The sequence below is a fragment of the Canis lupus genome, chromosome 11 (genome assembly GCF_003254725.2).
Source record: "Canis lupus dingo isolate Sandy chromosome 11, ASM325472v2, whole genome shotgun sequence".
Taxonomy (NCBI): domain Eukaryota; kingdom Metazoa; phylum Chordata; class Mammalia; order Carnivora; family Canidae; genus Canis; species Canis lupus.
In genome coordinates this window covers 1,089,533-1,111,382 of record NC_064253.1, presented here as the reverse complement: position 1 = coordinate 1,111,382, position 21,850 = coordinate 1,089,533, and the positions used below count along the sequence as shown (strand labels likewise).

The 21,850-nt window shown below is 43.6% G+C and overlaps 1 protein-coding gene across 4 annotated transcripts in view; it reads left to right on the top strand.

Annotated features, from left to right (window-relative positions):
- The window catches only part of LOC112659732 (immunity-related GTPase family M protein 1-like), a 37,157-nt gene extending 16,507 nt beyond the window's left edge, over positions 1-20,650 (top strand). Inside the window, exons 2-4 of one of the 4 annotated variants that reach the window (XM_035696712.2) lie at positions 11,072-11,227; positions 14,391-14,623; positions 17,156-20,650. In XM_035696712.2, the coding sequence (XP_035552605.1) occupies positions 14,420-14,623; positions 17,156-18,367 (1,416 nt within the window). In that variant the 5' untranslated portion in view covers positions 11,072-11,227; positions 14,391-14,419 and the 3' untranslated portion in view covers positions 18,368-20,650. Of the gene's footprint in view, positions 1-11,021; positions 11,288-14,390; positions 14,624-17,155 lie in introns of all 4 variants that reach the window. The other 3 variants (XM_035696710.2, XM_035696708.2, XM_035696709.2) reach the window with 3 other exon arrangements.
- Positions 20,651-21,850: the final 1,200 nt, after the last annotated feature.

The window sequence follows — 21,850 nt, the reverse complement described above, 5'->3', positions numbered from 1 at the left end:
GTTGTTAGCTGGGAACCTGCCTATATGGCATTTATTATGTTGACTTACCTTCCTGCTGTACACAATTTGCTGAACATTTTATTTATGAAAAGGCATTTAATTTTGTCAAAAAGTTTTTTTGCTTCAACTGAGTTGACCATATAGTTTTTTTTATCTTATTCCTTTTATGTGGTATATTGTATACATTGATTTGCTCATGTGAAATTATGCTTGGGTTCTAGGGATAAATCCCATTTATTCTTTTATTCTGATGTATGATTCTTGTGATATTATGTTGAATTTTGTTGAAAAAAATTGCATCTATTCTAAGGACTGGCTTGGAGAGAGGAAGAATGCAGTGGAGTTGGAGGACCCTAGGTTCCTCTTGTCCCACAAACCCAACTAGATAATTATAAAATCATCCTGAATACTTCAGAAATTGACCAGAAGACTGACAGAACAAGCTGTACAATTAAAGGGAGAGAAAAAGTCACATTGAAGAAGGTAGGAAGTGTGGAGTCATGGTTTAGAGGAGAAAGGGATGTTGGGTGCTGCAGAACTGAAGGAAGCCAGGGATATGGAGAAGGTGAGAGAGAGAGAGAGAGAGAGAATGAGAGAAGCACATGGGGGAACACACTAGGAGAACATTTCCCCAAAGCCATTGACTTGGAAAACAAGAGGGACTAAATATGAGTTCTTGCAACCAGCTGAGCTTAATGCCTGGAGTTTTAGAGGTCAGAATACTTGGCTGTGCTGCTTCTGGAAAGAAGGCAGGCAAACAGCTCAGGTGAGGCAGCTTGGGATCAGGGATCTGAAGAATGATTGAGGTACACAGGAGAGAGATTATTTACTCTTCTTGGAGCATGATCTTGTAAAGAAGCATTCACATAGATGCCTCTCCTGGAACAATTCGTTTGCCTTGCACCATTTCCCTCCCATACATTTTAGCTCCAACTGCTGGAAGCAGCACAAGGCTAATATTGTCAGCCTAACTTGTTTACACCAAGCCTCAGTCCTCTACACTGGTGAGACTGCCGTTCTAAATCAGCTAGCCTCAGTCTCGGTATGAGAGGCCCTTCCCATGAAGACTAGAACAAACCCCTGCCCATACTATGTGGCCAGACAAAAGTGTTTAATTTTTTTATTTTTAAAATTTTATTTTATTTTATTTTGGAAGAGAGAGAGTACATGCTCAGTGCAGAGACCTACCAGGGCTTGATCTCAGGACCCTAAAATCATGATCTGACCTGAAATCAAGAGTCAGACATTTAACCAACTGAGCCAACCAGATTCCCCTAGACCAAAGAGTTTTGAGTGCAAAGGAGAGACCAAAACTGACAAAGGCAAGAAAGAAACAGAAAATCTCCAGAAACAATGATGAGCATGTTATAAAATGGTACTAAATACATATCTATGAATAATTACTTTGAATGTAAATGGACTACACACTCATCAAAAGACACAGGTTATCAGAATGGATTAAAAAATCTACAAGAGACTATTTTATTTTATTATAAAGATTGAATTTATTTATTCATTTGAGAGAGAGAGCACAAGCAGGGGGAGCAGCAGCAGAGAGAGAGAGGGAGAAGCATATTTCCTATGGAGCAGGGAGCCTGATATGCAGCTTGATCCCAGGACCTTGAGATCATGACCCAAGTCAAAGGCAACTTCTTAACTGACTGAGCCACCTAGACACCCAGAGAGACTCATTTTAGACTTAAAGGCGTTTTCTAATTAAAAGTGAAGGAATGGGTGGGGAAATACAAATTAAAACTACAATGAGGTATCACCTCACACCTGTCAGAATGGCTAAAATCAAGAAGACAAGAAACAAGAGTTGACAAGGATGTGGAGAAAGGGGAACCTTCTTGCACAGTTGGTGGGAAGGCAAACTAGTGTAGCCAGTATACTGGAAAAACAGTATGGAGTTTGCTCAAAAAGTTAAAAATAGAACTACCTTATGATCCAGCAATTGCACTACTAGGTAACTTTTTTTTTGCACTGCTAGGTATTTACCCCAAATATACAGATATATTGATTTGAAAGAATACATACACCCCTATGTTTACAGCAGCATTATCCATAATTTCCTATTGTACATAATGTTGCTATAAACACTGGGAGAACAAACTAATGTTTACCAAAGGGGGAAGGGGTCAGGGGATGGGCGAAACCAGTGAGGAGGATTAAGGAGTGCACATGGCTGTATGAGCACCAAGTGTTGCATGTAAGTGTTGAATCACTATATTGTACACCTGAAAATAATATTATGCTGTATATTAGCTAACTAAAATTTAAATAAAAACTTTAAAAAATTGTATACAGGAGACATGTAGATGTGTGCTCCTAGCGGCAGTCTTCATAACTGAGAAAAAGGAGAGAATAGGCACTGACAGAGAATGGATAAATAAGTTGAGATAAAATAAACGGCTTTGCATGAACCATAGCTATTTAGAGATGAATTAATCTTTTTAAAAGATTATTTATTTGAAATAGAGAGCATGAGAGGGGAGCGGTGATATGGCACAGAGAGAGGGAGAAGCAGGCTCCCTGCTCAGTGGGGAGCCCGATGCAGGGCTGGATTCCAGGACCCCAGGATCTCAGTTCTTTTTTTTAAATAATAAATTTATTTTTTATTGGTGTTCAATTTAACAACATACAGAATTACACCCAGTGCTCATCCCGTCAAGTGCCCCCCTCAGTGCCCGTCACCCATTCACCCCCACCCCCCGCCCTCCTCCCCTTCCACCACCCCTAGTTCGTTTCCCAGAGTTAGGAGTCTTCATGTTCTGTCTCCTTTCTGATATTTCCCACACATTTCTTCTCCCTTCCCTTATATTCCCTTTCACTATTACTTATATTCCCCAAATGAATGAGAACGTACACTGTTTGTCCTTCTCCGATTGACTTACTTCACTCAGCATAATACCCTCCAGTTCCATCCACGTTGAAGCAAATAGTGGGTATTTGTCGTTTCTAATGGCTGAGTAATATTCCATTGTATACATAAACCTTTATCCATTCATCTTTCGATGGACACCGAGGCTCCTTCCACAGTTTGGCTGTTGTGGACATTGCTGCTAGAAACATCGGGGTGCAGGTGTCCCGGCGTATCATTGCATCTGAAACTTTGGGGTAAACCTCCAACAGTGCAATTGCTGGGTCGAAGGGCAAGCCTATTTTGAACTCTTTGAGGAACCTCCACACAGTTTTCCAGAGTGGCTGCACCAGTTCACATTCCCACCAACAGTGTAAGAGGGTTCCCTTTTCTCCGCATCCTCTCCAACATTTGTGGTTTCCTGCCTTGTTAATTTTCCCCATTCTCACTGGTGTGAGGTGGTATCTCATTGTGGTTTTGATTTGTATTTCCCTGATGGCAAGTGATGCAGCATTTTCTCATGTGCTTGTTGGCCGTGTCTATGTCTTCCTCTGTGAGATTTCTCTTCATGTCTTTTGCCCATTTCATGATTGGATTGTTTGTTTCTTTGGTGTTGAGTTTTAGAAGTTCTTTATAGATCTTGGAAACTAGCCCTTTATCTGATATGTCATTTGCAAATATCTTCTCCCATTCTGTAGGTTGTCTTTTAGTTTTGTTGACTGTATCCTTTGCTGTGCAAAAGCTTCTTATCTTGATGAAGCTCCAATAGTTCATTTTTGCTTTTGTTTCTTTTGCCTTCGTGGATGTATCTTGCAAGAAGTTACTGTGGCCGAGTTCAAAAAGGGTGTTGCCTGTGTTCTCCTCTAGGATTTTGATGGACTCTTGTCTCACATTTAGATCTTTCTCCATTTTGAGTTTATCTTTGTGTATGGTGAAAGACAGTGGTCTAGTACAACCTGAAATCTGGCATTGTGATGCCCCCAGCTATGGTTTTCTTTTTTAAAATTCCCCTGGCTAATTGGGGTCTTTTCTGATTCCACACAAATCTTAAAATAATTTGTTCCAACTCTCTGAAGAAAGTCCATGGTATTTTGATAGGGATTGCATTAAACGTGTAAATTGCCCTGGGTAACATTGACATTTTCACAATATTAATTCTGCCAATCCATGAGCATGGAATATTTTTCTATCTCTTTGTGTCTTCCTCAGTTTCTTTCAGAAGTGTTCTATAGTTTTTAGGGTATAGATCCTTTACCTCTTATGTTAGGTTTATTCCTAGGTATCTTCTGCTTTTGGGTGCAATTGTAAATGGGTTTGACTCCTTAACTTCTCTTTCTTCAGTCTCAGTGTTAGTGTATAGAAATGCCACTGATTTCTGGGCATTGATTTTGTATCCTGCCACACTGCCAAATTGCTGTATGAGTTCTGGCAATCTTGGGGTGGAGGCTTTTGGGTTTTCTATGTAGAGTATCATGCCATTGGCGAAGAGGGAGAGTTTGACTTCTTCTTTGCCAATTTGAATGCCATTGATTTATTTATTTGTGTTGTCTGATTGCTGAGGCTAGGACTTCCAGTACTGTGTTGAATAGCAGTGGTGAGAGTGGACATCCCTGTCTTGTTCCTGATCTTAGGGGAAAGGCTCCCAGTGCTTCCCCATTGAGAATGATATTTGCTGTGGGCTTTTCATAGATGGCTTTTAAGATGTCGAGAAATGTTCCCTCTATCCCTACACTCTGAAGAGTTTTGATCAGGAATGGATGCTGTATTTTGTCAAATGCTTTCTCTGCATCCAATGAGAGGATCATATGGTTCTTGGTTTTTCTCTTGCTGATATGATGAATCACATTGATTGTTTTATAGGTGTTGAACCAGCCTTGTGTCCCAGGGATAAATCCTACTTGGTCATGGTGAATAATTTTCTTAATGTACTGTTGGATTCTATTGGCCAGTATTGTGTTGAGAATTTTTGCATCCATGTTCATCAGGGATATTGGTCTGTAATTCTTCTTTTTGGTGGGGCCTTTGTCTGGTTTTGGAATTAAGGTGATGCTGGCCTCATAGAACGAATTTGGAAGTACTCCATCTCTTTCTATCTTTCCAAACAGCTTTAGGAGAATAGGTATGGTTTCTTCTTTAAACGTTTGATAGAATTCCCCAGGGAAGCCATCTGGCCCTGGACTTTTGTGTCTTGGGAGGATTTTGATGTCTGCTTCAATTTCCTCCCTGGTTATTGGCCTATTCAGGTTTTCTATTTCTTCCTTTTCCAGTTTTGGTACTCCGTGGCTTTCCAGGAATGCGTCCATTTCTTGTAGATTGCCTAATTTATTGGCATATAGCTGTTCTTAATATGTTTTTAAAATCATTTGTATTTCCTTGGTGTTGGTAGTGATCTCTCCTTTCTCATTCATGATTTTATTAATTTGAGTCTTCTCTCTCTTCTTTTTAATAACGCTGGCTAATGGTTTATCTATCTTATTAATTCTTTCAAAGAACCAACTCCTGGTTTTGTTGATCTGTTCCACAGTTCTTCTGGTCTCGATTTCATTGAGTTCTGTTCGAATCTTAATTAACTCTCTTCTTCTGCTGGGTGTAGGATCTATCTGCTGTTTTTTCTCTAGCTCCTTTATGTGTAAGGTTAGTTTTTGTATTTGAGTTCTTTCCAGTTTTTGAATGGATGCTTGTATTGCGATGTATTTCCCCCTCAGGACTGCTTTTGCTGCATCCCAAAGATTTTGAACGGTTGTATCATCATTCTCATTAGTTTCCATGAATCTTTTTTAATTCTTCCTTAATTTCCTGGTTGACCCTTTCATCTTTTAGCAGGATGTTCCTTCACCTCCACGTGTTTGAGGTCCTTCCAAACTTCTTGTTATGATTTAGTTCTAATATCAAGGCATTATGGTCTGAGAATATGCAGGGGACGATCCCAATCTTTTGGTCTGTTCAGACCCGATTTGTGACACCGTATGTGGTCTATTCTGGAGAAAGTTCCATGTGCACTTGAGAAGAATGTGTATTCAGTTGAGTTTGGATGTAAAGTTCTGTAGATATCTGTGAAATCCATCTGGTCCAGTGTATCATTAAAGCGCTCGTTTCTTTGGAGATGTTGTGCTTAGAAGACCTATCGAGTGTAGAAAGAGCTAGATTGAAGTCACCGAGTATAAGTGTATTATTATCTAAGTATTTCTTCTCTTTGGTTATTAATTGATTTAAATATTTGGCAGCTCCCACATTCGGGGCATATATATTGAGGATTGTTAAGTCCTCTTGTTGGATAGATCCTTTAAGTATGATATAGTGTCCCTCTTCATCTCTCACTACAGTCTTCGGGGTAAATTTTAGTTTATCTGATATGAGGATGGCTACCCCTGCTTTCTTTTGAGGACAATTGGAATGATAAATGGTTCTCCAACCTTTTATTTTCAGGTTGTAGGTGTCCTTCTGTCTAAAATGAGTCTCTTGTAGATAGCAAATAGATGGGTCCTGCTTTTTTATCCAGTCTGAAACCCTGCGCCTTTTGATGGGGTCATTAAGCCCGTTCACGTTCAGAGTTACTACTGAGAGATATGAGTTTAGTGTCATCATGATATCTATTCAGTCCTTGTTTTTGTGGATTGTTGCACTGAACTTCTTCTTAAAGGGGAATTTTAAGAGTCCCCCTTAAAATTTCTTGCAGAGCTGGTTTGGAGGTCACATATTCTTTCAGTTCCTGCCTGTCTTGGAAGCTCTTTATCTCTCCTTCCATTTTGAATGAGAGCCTTGCTGGATAAAGTATTCTTGGTTGCATGTTCTTCTCATTTAGGACCCTGAATATATCCTGCCAGCCTTTTCTGGCCTGCCAGGTCTCTGTGGAGAGGTCTGCTGTTACCCTAATACTTCTCCCCATAAAAGTCAGAGATTTCTTGTCTCTTGCTGCTTTAAGGATCTTCTCTTTATCTTTGGAATTTCAAGCTTCACTATTAGATGTCGAGGTGTTGAACGGTTTTTATTGATTTTAGGGGGGGATCTCTCTATTTCCTGGATCTGAATGTTTGTTTCCCTTCCCAGATTAGGAAAGTTTTCAGCTAGAATTTGTTCAAATACATATCCTGGCCCTCTGTCCCTTCGGCGCCCTCGGGAACCCCATTTAAACATAGGTTTTTCTTCCTCAGGCTGTCGTTTATTTCCCTTAATCTATCCTCATGGTCTTTTAATTGTTTGTCTCTTTTTTCCTCAGTTTCCCTCTTTGCTATCAACTTGTCTTCTATGTCACTCACTCGTTCTTGCACCTCGTTAACCCTCGTCGTTAGGACTTCTAGTTTGGATTGCATCTCATTCAATTGATTTTTAATTTCTGCCTGATTGGATCTAAATTCTGCAGTCACGAAGTCTCTTGAGTCCTTTATGCTTTTTTCTAGAACCACCGTGGCTTTATAATAATGCTTCTGAATTGTCTTTCTGACATTGAATTGTAATCCAGATTTTGTAACTCTGTGGGAGAGAGGACTGTTTCTGATTCTTCTTTTTGAGGTGAAGTTTTCCTTCTAGTCATTTTGCTCAGTGCAGAGTGGCCAAAAACAAGTTGTATTGGAAAAAGGAGAAAAAGAGAGGAGAGAAAGAAGGAAAGAAAAGAGAAAAAGAAAAAAGAAAAAAGGAAAAAAGAGAAAAAGAGAAAGAAAAACCCACGGGGGAGTATCTTCTGATTCTGTATACTTTAAGTCCCTTGACTTCCCCTGGAACTTGTCAGTCTAGCTGGTCTTCTGGGGGAGGGGCCTGTTGTGCTGATTTTGAGGTGTTAGCACTTGGGGGAGCCGCTCTGCCCCCTGCCTGGTGCAGGGCTCAGTGGGGGTTGTTTACTCCGTGAGGCCCCAGGAGGAACAACCCCAGTGGCGGGGCAGCTCTGCAGCCCTGGAGTCAGCCCCCGCAGTAACTGTGGAGCTCACGGTCTGCAGGGCCTGGAGGTTCCGGGGTGGGGCCGCTGATCTTCTCATCTCGGGGCAGGAGCGTCCTTGCTGTCCTGGGCCCTCTTGGCCTCTGCCTGTCCCGGGGGAGGCAGGATCCTGGGCTGTGTCCCGGCGCCCTGTGCTCCGGGGCCTGCGCTGGTGGATTCGCGCTCCCGGGCCGCCGCCCCGCAGCCCCCTCCGCGGAGCCGCCCCCGAGCGCCCCCGCAGCTGCTCCCGCCCCGCAGCCCCCTCCGCGGAGCCGCCCCCGAGCCCCTCCGAGCTGCTCCCGCCCCGCAGCCCCCTCCGCGGAGCCGCCCCCGAGCCCCTCCGAGCTGCTCCGGGTCCCGCCGTGCGCGCTGCAGCCCTTAGGGAGCTCGGCGCACTCTCCCGGGCGCGCAGGTGTCTGTTAGTGTCCCCGGGAGCCCAGGGCATCCCCGCCCTCCTGGGTCCTGCTCCAGCTCCCTGCGAGCCCCTTTCCACCCGGGAAGGTCGGTGCAGCTCCTGCGTCTCCGGGACGGGGCTCTCCTGTCCTGGGGACCCTCGCCCCGGCCTCAGCCCGGCTCCTCTCGGCCCCTCCCCCTTGGAGGCCTTTTGTTTCTTTATTTCTTTTTCCCCGTCTTCCTACCTGATAGAAGCGCGAACTCTTCTCACTGTAGTATTCCAGCTGTTCTCTCTTTAATTTTTTTTTTTTTATTTATTTATGATAGGCACACAGTGAGAGAGAGAGAGGCAGAGACACAGGCAGAGGGAGAAGCAGGCTCCATGCACCGGGAGCCCCGACGCGGGATTCGATCCCGGGTCTCCAGGATCGCGCCCTGGGCCAAAGGCAGGCGCCAAACCGCTGCGCCATCCAGGGATCCCCCAGCTGTTCTCTCTTTAAATCTCAGGCCGAGGGGATCCCTGGGTGGCGCAGCGGTTTGGTGCCTGCCTTTGGCCCAGGGCGCGATCCTGGAGACCCAGGATCGAATCCCACATCGGGCTCCCGGTGCATGGAGCCTGCTTCTCACTCTGCCTGTGTCTCTGCCTCTCTCTCTCTCTCTCTCTCTGTGACTATCATAAATAAATAAAAATTGAAAAAAAAAATAAATCTCAGGCCGAATTCGTAGATTTTCAGCATGATTTGAAGGTTATCTAGGTAATTTGGTGGGGACAGGTGATTTGGGGACCCTACTCTTCCGCCATCTTTCCCTTCCCCCAGGATCTCAGTTCTTATTGGATTGTTATTCTCTCCATCCTATCCTATTTTAGGGACATCAGAGAAATACTCCATCTGACATACAGAGACAAGCACTGCTATGATGGGAGAAAGACTGAGAAATGATTCAGGGAGCAGTAGGAGGATAAGGCAAACTGTTGGTAAGAGCCTGAAATTCCAGATAGAAAAAACTGCAAGGCAAAGATGCAAGTTCACACATGAACTTGACAAATAGCTGTGGATGCAGAGGAGCACACACACACACACACACACACACACACACACACAATTACAGTTCTCAGTATTAAGGTAGGAAATAATCCTGAGACTCAGATACCCTGGTGGCAATGGGGCCTTTGTAGTGGGTGACAGAAAGCTCCCACTCGGGGTCTCCCCAGGGCTGGGCTGCTCCCCAGCGGTGTGTGAGAATCACTCTGGGTCTGGTGCTGTTTGGTTGGCTCTGGTCTGCAGTGTCCTCAGAACTCAGTGGGCTGGAGCCTAATGCCCCAGTATGCCCACCTCAGGGTCCAGAGTCAGACTTGCTGCTCCTAAGTCAACACTAGGAAATCAGGAAGTATGATTTATAAGTATATTGTTACATTTCTCTGTTCAGAAAGGGGAATACATTCTTCTTAATGAATGGCTTAGGAAATTCCCTCTTTCCTGGTTCCACTCAGATGAGTAGAGGTCCAATCAGTGTAACATACAGCCTCAAGGCTCTTGTACAGTAGAAATCTCCCCTTCCCTGGTTCAACCTCACCTCCAACTGAGTGAGACACCTGCAGTAGGGACAGGAAAGTGTCGATTTATCTCCTCTTTCTTCCTCCCACTGCCTCCATTACATAGAGGAGCATGGCGTAGGGGAACTACAAAATAGGAAAGGACTCACTCAGGACATTTGCAATCCAGCTGAATGTCCCTCATAGGAGTATCCAATGAAGGCCCATGTTGATATCTCCATTGGGATGTTGGAGCAGGCATAGTCCAGGCCTTCTAGGCTTCTACCTCCTCTGTGGTAGAGCAGGAACAGAAAGGCAGCTCCACCTCTTTCTCCTCATCCTACCCAGGAAGACCATATGCAGCCCTCATTGTTTGGCATGTCCCTTGTAACAGGCTCATTAAAATGATCCTTGCTTTCCCTTTCCTCGACCTGTCAGCTGTCCTTTCCTGACCCAGGATGGGAATCCAGGATGGCAATGGTATATTAATAATATCTTAGCCACAGAAGGATTTCATAACTTGTTATGGACATTTGAAATCTTGGCAGAAATTTGTAAAACAGACCTTCTCTATCACCCTGTTGCAGTCACACAGCACCCTCCCTGGGGCCTCTTGTGACCACAGTCACCCTGGGTTGCTTTTCCTTCTGCTCTCTCATGAGAATGAGAACATGACAATCACTGAAAGGTTAAGCAGCTGCCCAGAGTCAACCAGATGTAGTGAGCAGTGCTAGGCTCAGATACCTGGTTGGGGCAGATGCATTGACTCTACGTGAGGTCACAGCTGGGGTCAGGAAGTGAAATCCACAGTGAATGTAGCTTCTGCACTCTGATCTCCATGGGTGGAAGTGAGTTAGCCCCTGAGCTGGGCACATTGCGCAGCCTCAAGTAGTAACTTTGCAGGCAGTGTCTGCACCTATCTGAAAGCCAGCCTCACAAGGGGCTGAATGTGGACTTCTCACTAGTCTGGGTGCTGACATTAGAAGAACAAACTCAGGTAGGATGCAGCAGGGCTGGTCTGAGAACGCCCCTACCCTTCCCTGGGATTCTGGGCTGAAGATGCTTAAATAATCTTGCATAAGCTTCAAGCAAATGCTGTAGGAGTCCCACCCTCTGGAATGGAGAAAGTGAAGCTGGTTCTCCCCCTTTTTGAGATTTCCAAGAATAGAAACTGAAAGCCACCCTTGCTTAATTCCCTCCAGCTTGGGCTGGGAGCCTGCCACCACCTTTATCCAGAAATTATACAACTCTGAGCAGAAAAGGCACTGAAACAGAAAACCCTGCAATTTTGTACTTCCTAACTCCTTTTCTTTCCTTCTCTCTAGGCTCTTCCTAGGACACCCCAACCCAACACAATTCCATTCCTTCCTTACAGAGTATCCTGGATCTGAAACCAGTTTTGGATGGTCCCAGAGGAAACTGTCTCTGCTTAATGGCTGGACCCCCCCACCCTGCCCATGATGGCTAATTTCCAGGAAGACCACTGATTTCTGCATGATCACAGTCACCTGCTGCTTCTTGGAGCAGGAAAGTGAGAGAACTCCTACTGTTCAGCTTGGCTAATAAGCCTGCTAGTGTGAAGACATGAAAGGTGGAGTCTGAGTTCAGGGCAGGAGAGCTTGGGAACTGGTTTATCCATTTCAGTGAATATTCACAGCAGGGCTCCTCTCTAGCATTCTTCAGGGACAAAACTTGGCACCCAAACTCTTTGTCTGCTTCAAACCCATTCAGCCCTCCAGTATGGAGGCAATGAGCCTACCACCTCTAGGTTCATAGCATTGAGGGTCTTCTGATGGGTATAGGGTTGGAAAATGACAGCAAGTTTTGCCATTCATATTCTCATAGAATCTAAGTAGGATGTAAGACAATGACAATTTCTAGGGTAGCCTGGGATTGGGACAGTCTGTCTGGAGCACCAGCTGGACCTTCTGTGGGTTAGGGACTGGGGGTGGGGTTTCAGGGACAAGCTGCCTAACAGACCTTAGACAAAGTATAACAATGCACATGTATATCTGCGTTGGAGAAACTGTCCCTGTTGCTGGACACGAGTTCCATCGTTCACAGATGAAGTCAGTGAAGTGGACTCTTGAATACTCTCTTCCTAGAGAGGTCCTTTTGTACTTCATGCCCATTGGTGATTATTAAACTTTCCTGGAACAAATCAATATGTAGATTTTTTCCCTCACCCCTTCCCTATGATGATAAAATGGGGGAAATGTGGGTCTTGGTCCACATTGGGTTCAAAATCACGGAAGTCCTTGCTACCTTGGATTTCTAGTCTGGTCCATGGTTGATCCCTGCTTCATGGCTCAAGATGATTGGGCATGACATGAACTCTAAAGGATCCTGCATGGGAAATCCACTAATGAGTGCTTTTCATTCTGCTTCTTAGTTTATGAAGTCTATTAGGTCCATTATAACAAGAGTTCAAAAAAGTTACCCAAAGGAATAGAATACAATAGATTAAAATGAAGGGAAGGCAAACTGTTGGTAAACTCTTTCTTCAGGTGTATGCATGTGTGTTGAGTATGTACTTAGTTCCTATGTGGAATGCATCTCTCACTGCCAGTGTCCTTCAGAAAACTTTGAAAGATCTGCATATAAGGTCTGATTATCTTTGCAAACACAACTGCTGAGCTCCCTCCATAAAGGCCTATGTATCTTTGCTCAGGGACTTTCAAACTCTGTTTGGAGAGGGAAGATCAGAGGCACAACATGAGTAGGATCTACAGAAAGGGAGATTGGGCTTGCATTGGGCTGGTCTCGGCTTCTCAACTTCTGGGTCAGTAATCTGAGCCTCATGTCCTACAGACACATGTGCACTGACCATTCCTGGAAGACTTGCAAATTCTCATGGAGTTACCCTTGTCCCAACCTGGCCTGGCACTGTCACATGGGCAGTACTGCCTAAAAGGATTCTGAGAGGATCCCATGTGCAAGGTTGTATAGAATCAGGTGCAAGACAGGAACCAGATGAGCAGGTAGTGGGGGACAGGGAGCTGTGGTTAGTGCTATGGGGCCTCAGTCACCCCTCCAATAGAGTCTAGCACAGGTGCTCAGGTGAGCAGATATGTGAAAAGTCCACAGTTGGGTCAGATATGGTCACAGAAATAGTCTGGAAGAGGGTAGGTTTATGCTCACCTCCCACACCTACTTTGGGATGGGGGGAGGTCATACTTTTCCCCAGCCTCTACTTGTTTTCCAAAGGGCTGTGGCAGAACTGGCTACAACATTTCAGATGACAGATTAAGGAAGAAAAGTTAATTTATCCATCAGCCAGTAAGTGGGAGATATGCAATGGTACATTGTGCTTCATTCATCTAATAGAAATGTGTCCCACACCTGCTGGCCACTAGGCAGAGCCTAGGGAATTATTTACTGTAAGTACCAAGACCTGCATATATATTATTATGATATCAAGTATTTAACATGGGATAACACAGTTACTTTCAGGGACTTTAACTTTTTGAAGAGAGCAGGGTTTTTTTTTTTTAATTGATCTAACACACAAGAAGTTAAGGTGAGACGGGTGCATATGGAGGTTGTGATGGGGTTTAGACAAACCAGGGAAAGGATTGAAGGGCTCTAGCTCAGTTCTTATGTTCTAGCTCTCCTAGGCCTCAAAGGACCTCTGATAAGGACATCTAGCCTTCCCCATCCCATAGTAGGGGCAAACTTACAGGTAAACAGAATCCATACCCTTGTCCCATGCTCAGGAGCAGAAGAAAGCCCTTCATACAATCAAGTCAGTGAGCCTGGAATTCACCAAGGAGATTGTTTCCCTGGAGCCATGATGACAGTTCAGGCTTCCAGGAACCTCTATGTACCCCATAAATAAGAATCCAGGTTATTCTGAATAATAGTCAAGAGAGCCCTTAAAGAAGGCTTTGAGTACAAGGTCAAAGGAGGGCTAATCTTAGATATTCTCATTCCAGACTGTTCCTTCAGCTTGAGCCAGCCCAGACCTCCATCTTTCTGACTTCTATCCAGCTTTGGCCATATGTGCTTTGCCCAACCACCATGTCATTCACACCCTCACCTGCCTCAGGGCATTTCCACTCCTTGCAGGAGGAGGCACCATCCTTGTTGACTATTGCACTTCTCTTGGTGAAGGACCCTGAAGACTTTGTGGGCACAGGCCTCGGAAGATTCTGGTCCTTAAGCAGATGCGATGGTGATCACATCATAATCCATAGCTTCCTTCCCTCTGAACTCCCAGCATCTCCTGATCATTTCATTAGGCATCTCTATCTCCCAATGGGGGTCAAGTTCACTGCAACATTTTCTGAGAAGTGGGAACACATTGTGGGTTTTCCCTTCACACTTGGAAATCAGTGAGTTTTCTGTAATGTGTAGTGAGGATGGGAGTTGAGAGAGGACTGTGATTTCCATTCTCTCCACAAATTAGTAAGGGTGTATCCAGGAGGAAGTAAATGGCAGTTAACAGCAACAAATGGACCCACATCCCCAAGAGAAGCATCTTAGCATCCAGCCATTCCTTGGCCTCTGGAACTGGAGATTCAGCATTAAGTAGGATCATCCTCCCCTCCTGTCCAGACAGAAACAGAGAATCACACTGTGGGTTTAAATCTTGGGTCCCAGGTCATTGCTATGCCATTTAAGGCTTGTTTCTCATCTGTGAGACACTGTTTCTTCATCTGTGACCAGGAATAATACTATTTCTTGTCTAACAGAGCTTGGAGAAGATTAATCAAGAAAAGGCATGCAGAAGATCCTGCCCAGACAGACTCACAGATCAGAATCTTCATACACTGCAGTAAGAGTTGGAGGGAGTAAGAAGAACCAGAGAAAAGTCTTCCTCAGAGATCCTAATAAGACCAGAGAAGATTCACCAAGAGGTTACTGGGAGGCCTGCCCAGAGCTCCACTCGGACCTTAGCATGAAATCCTCACTGGAGACATGTGAGGTAGGTAGCATAGCTTCCTGGCTTGCACAAGACAGAACACCAGGGACCAGTTTTCAGTGTGAAAACATTCACATTACCATGGGCCCAGCTTGTCTGCAAACTCTGTCAGGGCTCTTGGCAGTTTCCTCATTGGCAGGGTGTGTCTAGGCCTAATGCTGGATGAAAGTATTCAGAGAAGACTGGGGGGCAGTGATGCTAGCAGGACCCACCAGTGGAGAGGAAAGCCAGTGTGATAGGTAAAGTGTGCACCATGGGACCTGCAACTCAATATGAAATTTGTTCTACAGATGAGACTGCAGTCCTTTTGAGCAGAAACCTGAACATTTGGGTGTGAGTTCTCATCTTCAGAAGCATCTGAAGACCCCATATATGGCTCTGGGAGGGAAGAAGCCCTCATGCAATAGAAGGCCTCATGGCCTCACAGGGAAACTCCTCAGCAAAGAGTCAATCTTGAATTAGAAAATGTTTTAAAATTTGTATTGGTGCACATAGAGATAGTAGATGTCTTTTTTTTTAAATAAATTTATTTATGAAAGATACAATGAGACAGAGAGAGAGAGAGAGAGAGAGAGAGAGAGAGAGAGAAGCAGAGACACAGGCCGAGGGAGAAGCAGGCTCCAGGCAGGGACCCCGAGGTGGGACTCCATCCGGGGTCTCCAGGATCACGCCCTGGGCTGAAGGCGGCGCTAAACCACTGAGCCACTGGGCTGCCCTAAGAGAAAGTTTATAGGAGAATTTAAATACTTATAATCACAATAGTGACAAAGATAAACAATCAAGTACAAAAATAAGTACTGACTTAAAAAATCAGTAGGATATCATTTGGAAAATTACAACTTAATTATTGAAGTGGATGAGGGCCTGGGATTTCTTAGGTATGCGATTAGTGGTGAAATATATGGAAAATGGGGGAAAATGCACTTTTCACTGTTGTTAAAAATAATTAAATTGTTCTTGACTCTGAAGACATAAGTATTGAGAATGGGTGAGTCCTCAGGATTGAAAGGTATGGAGAGTTGGAACAAGTTTGCTTCTGCCCTGTAGACCTTCTTAGTGGGACATACTGCTCACCCAGTCAGGGAGGAGATGTACCTATTACCTGCCTGACTGAGCAACCCTCATTATGCTCTTCTGCTCAAGCCCACTTCATCCATAGACTGCTTATGAGCTGACTATTGGTACCACAGCTGCTATGCATTCCTCAGCAGTCTCTGAACCCCTAACATGTGCACATCTCCTGAATGAATACCTCTGCTGCTTTTCTTTTCAACAACTTTATTGGGATATAATTTACACATTCTGTGATTCATCTCTTTTAAGTTTTCAGTAGTTTTGAATATATTCACAATGCTGTACCCCTGTCACAACCAAATTTAGAACATTTTCATTATCCAGAAGATATCCTGTACCTCTTGACTGTTGGCTTTTTTTTCCCTTATGCCATCTGCACTTCAAATCTAGGAAATCCCCAATATATTTCATAGAATACATGGTCTGATGTGATGTCTGCTTTCACTGAGTATAATGTTTTGGGGTTCATTCATGTTGTGGCAAGTATCATACTTCATTTTTTTTCTTTCCCAATGCTGTTCTCTTGTATGGAAAGATCATTTTTGTTTATCCATTGAACAGTGGGTGGGCAACTGTGTTAATTCCCTTTGAAGGCTACTGTTAATAATGCTGCTGTGAACATCTGCATGCAGGTTTTACGTAGATGTATGTTTTCACCCCTCTTATGTATACACCTAGGAATGTAACTGCTGGGTCATTTGGTGACTCCATTTAAGTTATTTTATTAGTTTTATTGAAAAATAACTGGCATACCTCACTGTATGAGTTGAAGGCATATAGCATGATGATTTGATATCAGTGATGTCAAATAGGCATATACAGGATGTATTGACACAGTAAATTAACATATATTATGACGTAATTCCTGCAATAGGTTAAGCTAAAATCCATCATCTCAATAAAAGGAAAAGAAAGAAGAAAAAAGAGAAAAATTCTCTTGTTATGAGAACTCTTAGGATATTTTATCTTGACAACTTTCTTATGAATCATACAGCAGTGTTATCTATCGTCATCAGGTTGTACATTACATCCCTAGTGCTTACTTATAACTGAAATCTTGTACCTTTTGAACATTTCCTCCAACCTCCTCTCTCTCATGTCATGACTCTGCTGTTTCCTAAGTCTGTTCTCTTTTTCTATGAATTTATTTTCTTTTTAAATTCCACACATCAGATTATGTAGTGTTTGCCTGATTTATTTTACTTAGCATAATGCTTTCAAGGTACATCCATGTTGTTACAAACGGTAGGATTTCCTCATTTTTAATGGTTAAATATGTGTAAATTTTTGACAAACTATCAAACATTTTTTGCAGAGGCCTGCTGTTTCTCATCTAAATGCCTTTGCAGGGAGTTGATTGTGGATCTGACACCCTCAGTTTGGGATACCAGATCTGATGATACCTCTGCCATCCTGTGTGCCTGGCCCTCCTAACTCCACTGCTTTTTCCCACTTCTGCAGGTCACTCCACTGCTCAGCGATGTGACACAGCCCACCCACTCTCTTCACACACCATTACTTACATCCTCCAACTATGATATGCCATACAATATGGGCTGGAGTAGCTTATCTAAGGAGACTGCCATAAACATTGAAAAGGCCTTGGGAGGAAGGAAGTTGCTGGAGGTGGTCCCTATGGTCAGGGAGACCCTGGAGAGAGCATCCAGTGTCCCATTGAGAATTGCTGTGACTGGGGACTCTGGCAATGGCATGTCTTCTTTCATCAATGCACTGCGGGGAATTGGGCATGATGAGGAGGATTCAGCTCCCACAGGGGTGGTAAAAACCACCCAGATTCCCACTTGCTACTCTTACCCCCACTTTCCCAATGTGGAACTGTGGGACCTACCTGGAACAGGGGCAGGCACCCAAAGTCTGGAGAACTACCTGGAGGAGATGAAATTTAGCTGGTATGACCTCTTCATCATTATTGCATCTGAACAGTTCAGCATGAATCTTGTGAAGCTTGCCAAGGCCATCCAGGTCCTGGGAAAGAGATTCTACATTGTCTGGACCAAGCTGGACAGGGACCTCAGCACAAGTGCTCTCTTGAAAGAACGTCTCCTGCAGAATATTCAGGAGAATATTCAGGAAAATCTCCAGAAGGAGAGGGTTTTCGAACCCATCATATTCCTGGTCTCCAGCTTTGAGCCCTTATTGCATGACTTCCCAGAGCTTAGGAACACCTTGAACAGGGACATTTCTGATATCAGGTACTGTGGTCCCCTAAAGAATCTGTCCCACACTTATGAGAAGGTCATTAGTGACAAAGTGACCATGTTCAGGGGGAAAATAGCCTCAAAGTCTTTTGACACCCTTGGCATTTGGAATGCAGATGATCTTGGGGAGTGTCTGATAGCCTACCACTTGTTCTTTGGTGTGGATGATGAGTCTCTCCAACAGATAGCTCAGAGTATGGGGAAACCCATGGAGGAGTACAGGGCCATTATGAAGTCTCGGGATCTGCACACTATCATTAGAGGGGACTGGGCAGTATCTTGCATGAATTGTAATACATCCTCTTGCTTATATACAATTCTGAGGTACATCCCACTGTTAGGCGACTTTATTATCAACTTTCTGAGAAAGTGGAAACACAGACGCCTCCTGGAAATAGTGGCTGAGGACACCAGAACCATCTTGAAGAAAATCCTGAAAGACTCCATCATCTGAAGAGTTGATGTCATCAGGAACCTTCTAGAGGGAAGTCAGAACATCTGGTATCCTATATTCACACTGTACCCTTTCTGAATTCCCAATCAAGATCACTTACTTCCACTTTTATTGAATCTAAGTTTCTTGAGGTAAATGAGCTGACTTGCTCATTTTGAACCCATGTCACGAAATTCCCAAATATGTTCTACTTCTTGCCATTTGTTAAATGAGCCTGGATCCAAAGGTGGAAGAAAAGATTTGCTCAGTGTGACACACAGTCTTATTGTGACATCCACCCCTTAACGCCATTTATCTGATGCCCATGTTCTTTCACCTCTCACCTCACATTCTGTGGACTCATACAATCTTGACCTGCCCCTAGGTCAGTGGTAGACACTCTAAGATGGCCTCCAACATTTTCTCCTGTTTTTAGGGCTATGTTTAATCCCTTCCCCTAGAATGACTAATAGAGTATGACAGCAATAATAAAATGTCCATAAATTCCAAAATTTTGTTATGAAAAGCCTGCAGCTCTGTCTTATAAACACTCTGCTCACTGGATCTCTCTTGCTCCTGCTCCAGCTCTCTGTCTCCCTCCTACTCTCCCTCTCCTTTTTTCCCCTCTCTGCCTAGAAACCATAGAAAGTTTATACTAACCTGCTGGAGAGGCTCTGAAGCATCAGAGGCAGCCTGCACTAACTGCCAGCCATGTAAATAAGTCATCTTGGGAGTAAATCCTTCACCCTAGCAAGATTTCAGAAGAGGCAACTCAGCTGATAGCTTGACTACCACCTCAGGAGAGACCCTTATCCAGAGCTACACAACTAAAACTGCTCCTAGATTACTGACCCCCAGAAACTGTCAGCAAATAAACACTAGTTTTAAGTCACTAAGTTTCAGAGTAGTTGTTCCACAGTAACAGAAAAAACAATACCAACAAGAAGCTCCTTACAGAACTAGTAGTTGTGAGTGACCTCTTCCCTCTGTGATTCTCACTCCTGCATGGACCCAGCACAAAGGAGCTGTACCCTCTCCAATCACAGCCCTTCCCTCCTTGGCCTCTGGATGTGCATTTCCCTGCATTCGACTGAAGGACCAGCTGCTGTCAACATTCACAGGTCATTTCATCAAGCCTCAGGCCACACAGAGTCATCCTGTTTGGGGCTCTATATTTAAGAAGAAAAAGCAGGGAAAAAAAGAAGTAGCTAGACAGAGCAATGCTCAGTGGTGAGAAAGAGAGGAAATGACAGTAGAATGGGACTACTCCCCTGAGGAAGAGCAGGCTAGGGATCTCTCTGAAGGTGTTCTATACAATACTTTTAAATTCTCATTATCACTTGCACTAGTTGCTCTCCCAACCTGGAGCACAGGGCTCACTCTTATCTGTCCATTATGTTGGTGGTGCTGGTGCTTCTTGGATTTCCTCTTGCCTGGTCATTTACATTGAGTCCATTCTCAAAGTGAGAAAAAAGTTCTCTGTGTGGTATACTTTCTGAGTCTTCACGTTTTGAATTAATGCCTTTATTTTGTGATCACTCTCAATAGTTTAACTGAGTTCTGAATTCTAGATACAACAACATTTTCTCTTAGAACTCTAAAGATCTATCTTCTTCAAGCATGCCTTGTTGCCAGTAAAAAGCCCAATGCCAATTCCATACTTATTCCTTGGATGGTCACCTGTTTGTCTCCAGGGAAAATTCATCCCTGGGGTTCAGTAGTGTCACCAGGCACTAGTGACCTGGAGTACTTCCACTTACCACTCAGTATTCAGAAGGCTCTTTAAATGACAGCTGACGTGAAAAGACATGGAGGAAACTGAAATGCATATTACCAAGTGAGAGAAACCAATCTGGAAAGGATAAATACTGCACAATTCCAAAGGCATAACATTCTAAAAAAGGCAAAACTGTAGAGTCAATAAAAAGACCAGTGGTTTCCAAGTGTTCAGAGGAGGTAGGGATAAGTTGATGGAGCATAGAGGCCAGTGAAACCAGTCTGTGTGATATGACAATGGTGGATCAGTGATGGATAAATTATACTTTTGTCAAAACCCATAGAATACATAGCACCAAGAGTGACCCCAATGTAAACCATGGATGTGGAGGGAGAAAGATGGATCAGTTTGGGTTCATGAATTGTACAATGAATGATGTGAGTTGTTGATAGTGGGGGCTATAGGTGTGTGAGGGCAGGGGATACATGGGAGCCTTCTGTACCTTCTTCTCCATTTTGCCATGACAGTAAAACTGTTTTGAGATATAGTCTATTGAAAAAGATAATGTCTGCTGACATCATTCTTCACCCTTGGCTTTGTCCTTTATTGCATTTTCTAAGTGTTACATGTATTCAGCTGCTCATTACAGTAGAATATATATGATACTACTTACACACATACATATACACAATGTAAAGCAAAACATAAATACCTGTGAACTCAGCTCCCAAATTTAGGACCCTGAATATATCCTGCCAGCCCTTTCTGGCCTGCCAGGTCTCTGTGGAGAGGTCTGCTGTTACCCTAATACTCCTCCCCATAAAAGTCAGGGATTTCTTGTCTCTTGCTGCTTTAAGGATCTTCTCTTTATCTTTGGAATTTGCAAGCTTCACAATTAAATGTCGAGGTGTTGAACGGTTTTTATTGATTTTAGGGGGGGATCTCTCTATTTCCTGGATCTGAATGCCTGTTTCCCTTCCCAGATTAGGAAAGTTTTCAGCTAGAATTTGTTCAAATACATATTCTGGCCCTCTGTCCCTTTCGGCGCCCTCGGGAACCCCAATTAAACGTAGGTTTTTCTTCCTCAGGCTGTCGTTTATTTCCCTTAATCTATCTTCATGGTCTTTTAACTGTTTGTCTCTTTTTTCCTCAGTTTCCCTCTTTGCTGTCAACTTGTCTTCTAGGTCACTCACTCGTTCTTCCACCTCGTTAACCCTCGTCGTTAGGACTTCTAGTTTGGATTGCATCTCATTCAATTGGTTTTTAATTTCTGCCTGATTAGCTCTAAATTCTGCAGTCATGAAGTCTCTTGAGTCCTTTATACTTTTTTCTAGAGCCACCAGTAGCTGTATAATAGTGCTTCTGAATTGGCTTTCTGACATTGAATTGTAATCCAGATTTTGTAACTCTGTGGGAGAGAGGACTGTTTCTGATTCTTTCTTTTGAGGTGAGGTTTTCCTTCTAGTCATTTTGCTCAGTGCAGAGTGGCCAAAAGCAAGTTGTATTGGGAAAAAGAGAAAAAGAGAGGAGAGAAAGAAGGAAAGAAAAGAGAAAGAGAAAAAAAAAGGGAAGAAAAAGAAAAAAAAAAACGAAAAAAAAAAAAAAGAAGAAAAGAGAAAGAAAAGAAAGGAGAAAAAAAGGGGGTGGGGGAAGGAAACAAATCAAAAAGCAAAACAAAACAAAAACAAAAACAAACAACAAAAAAAGAACCACCGGGAGTATCTTCTGATTCTGTGTTCTTTAAGTCCCTTGGCTTCTCCTGGAAGTTGTCAGTCTAGCTGGTGTTC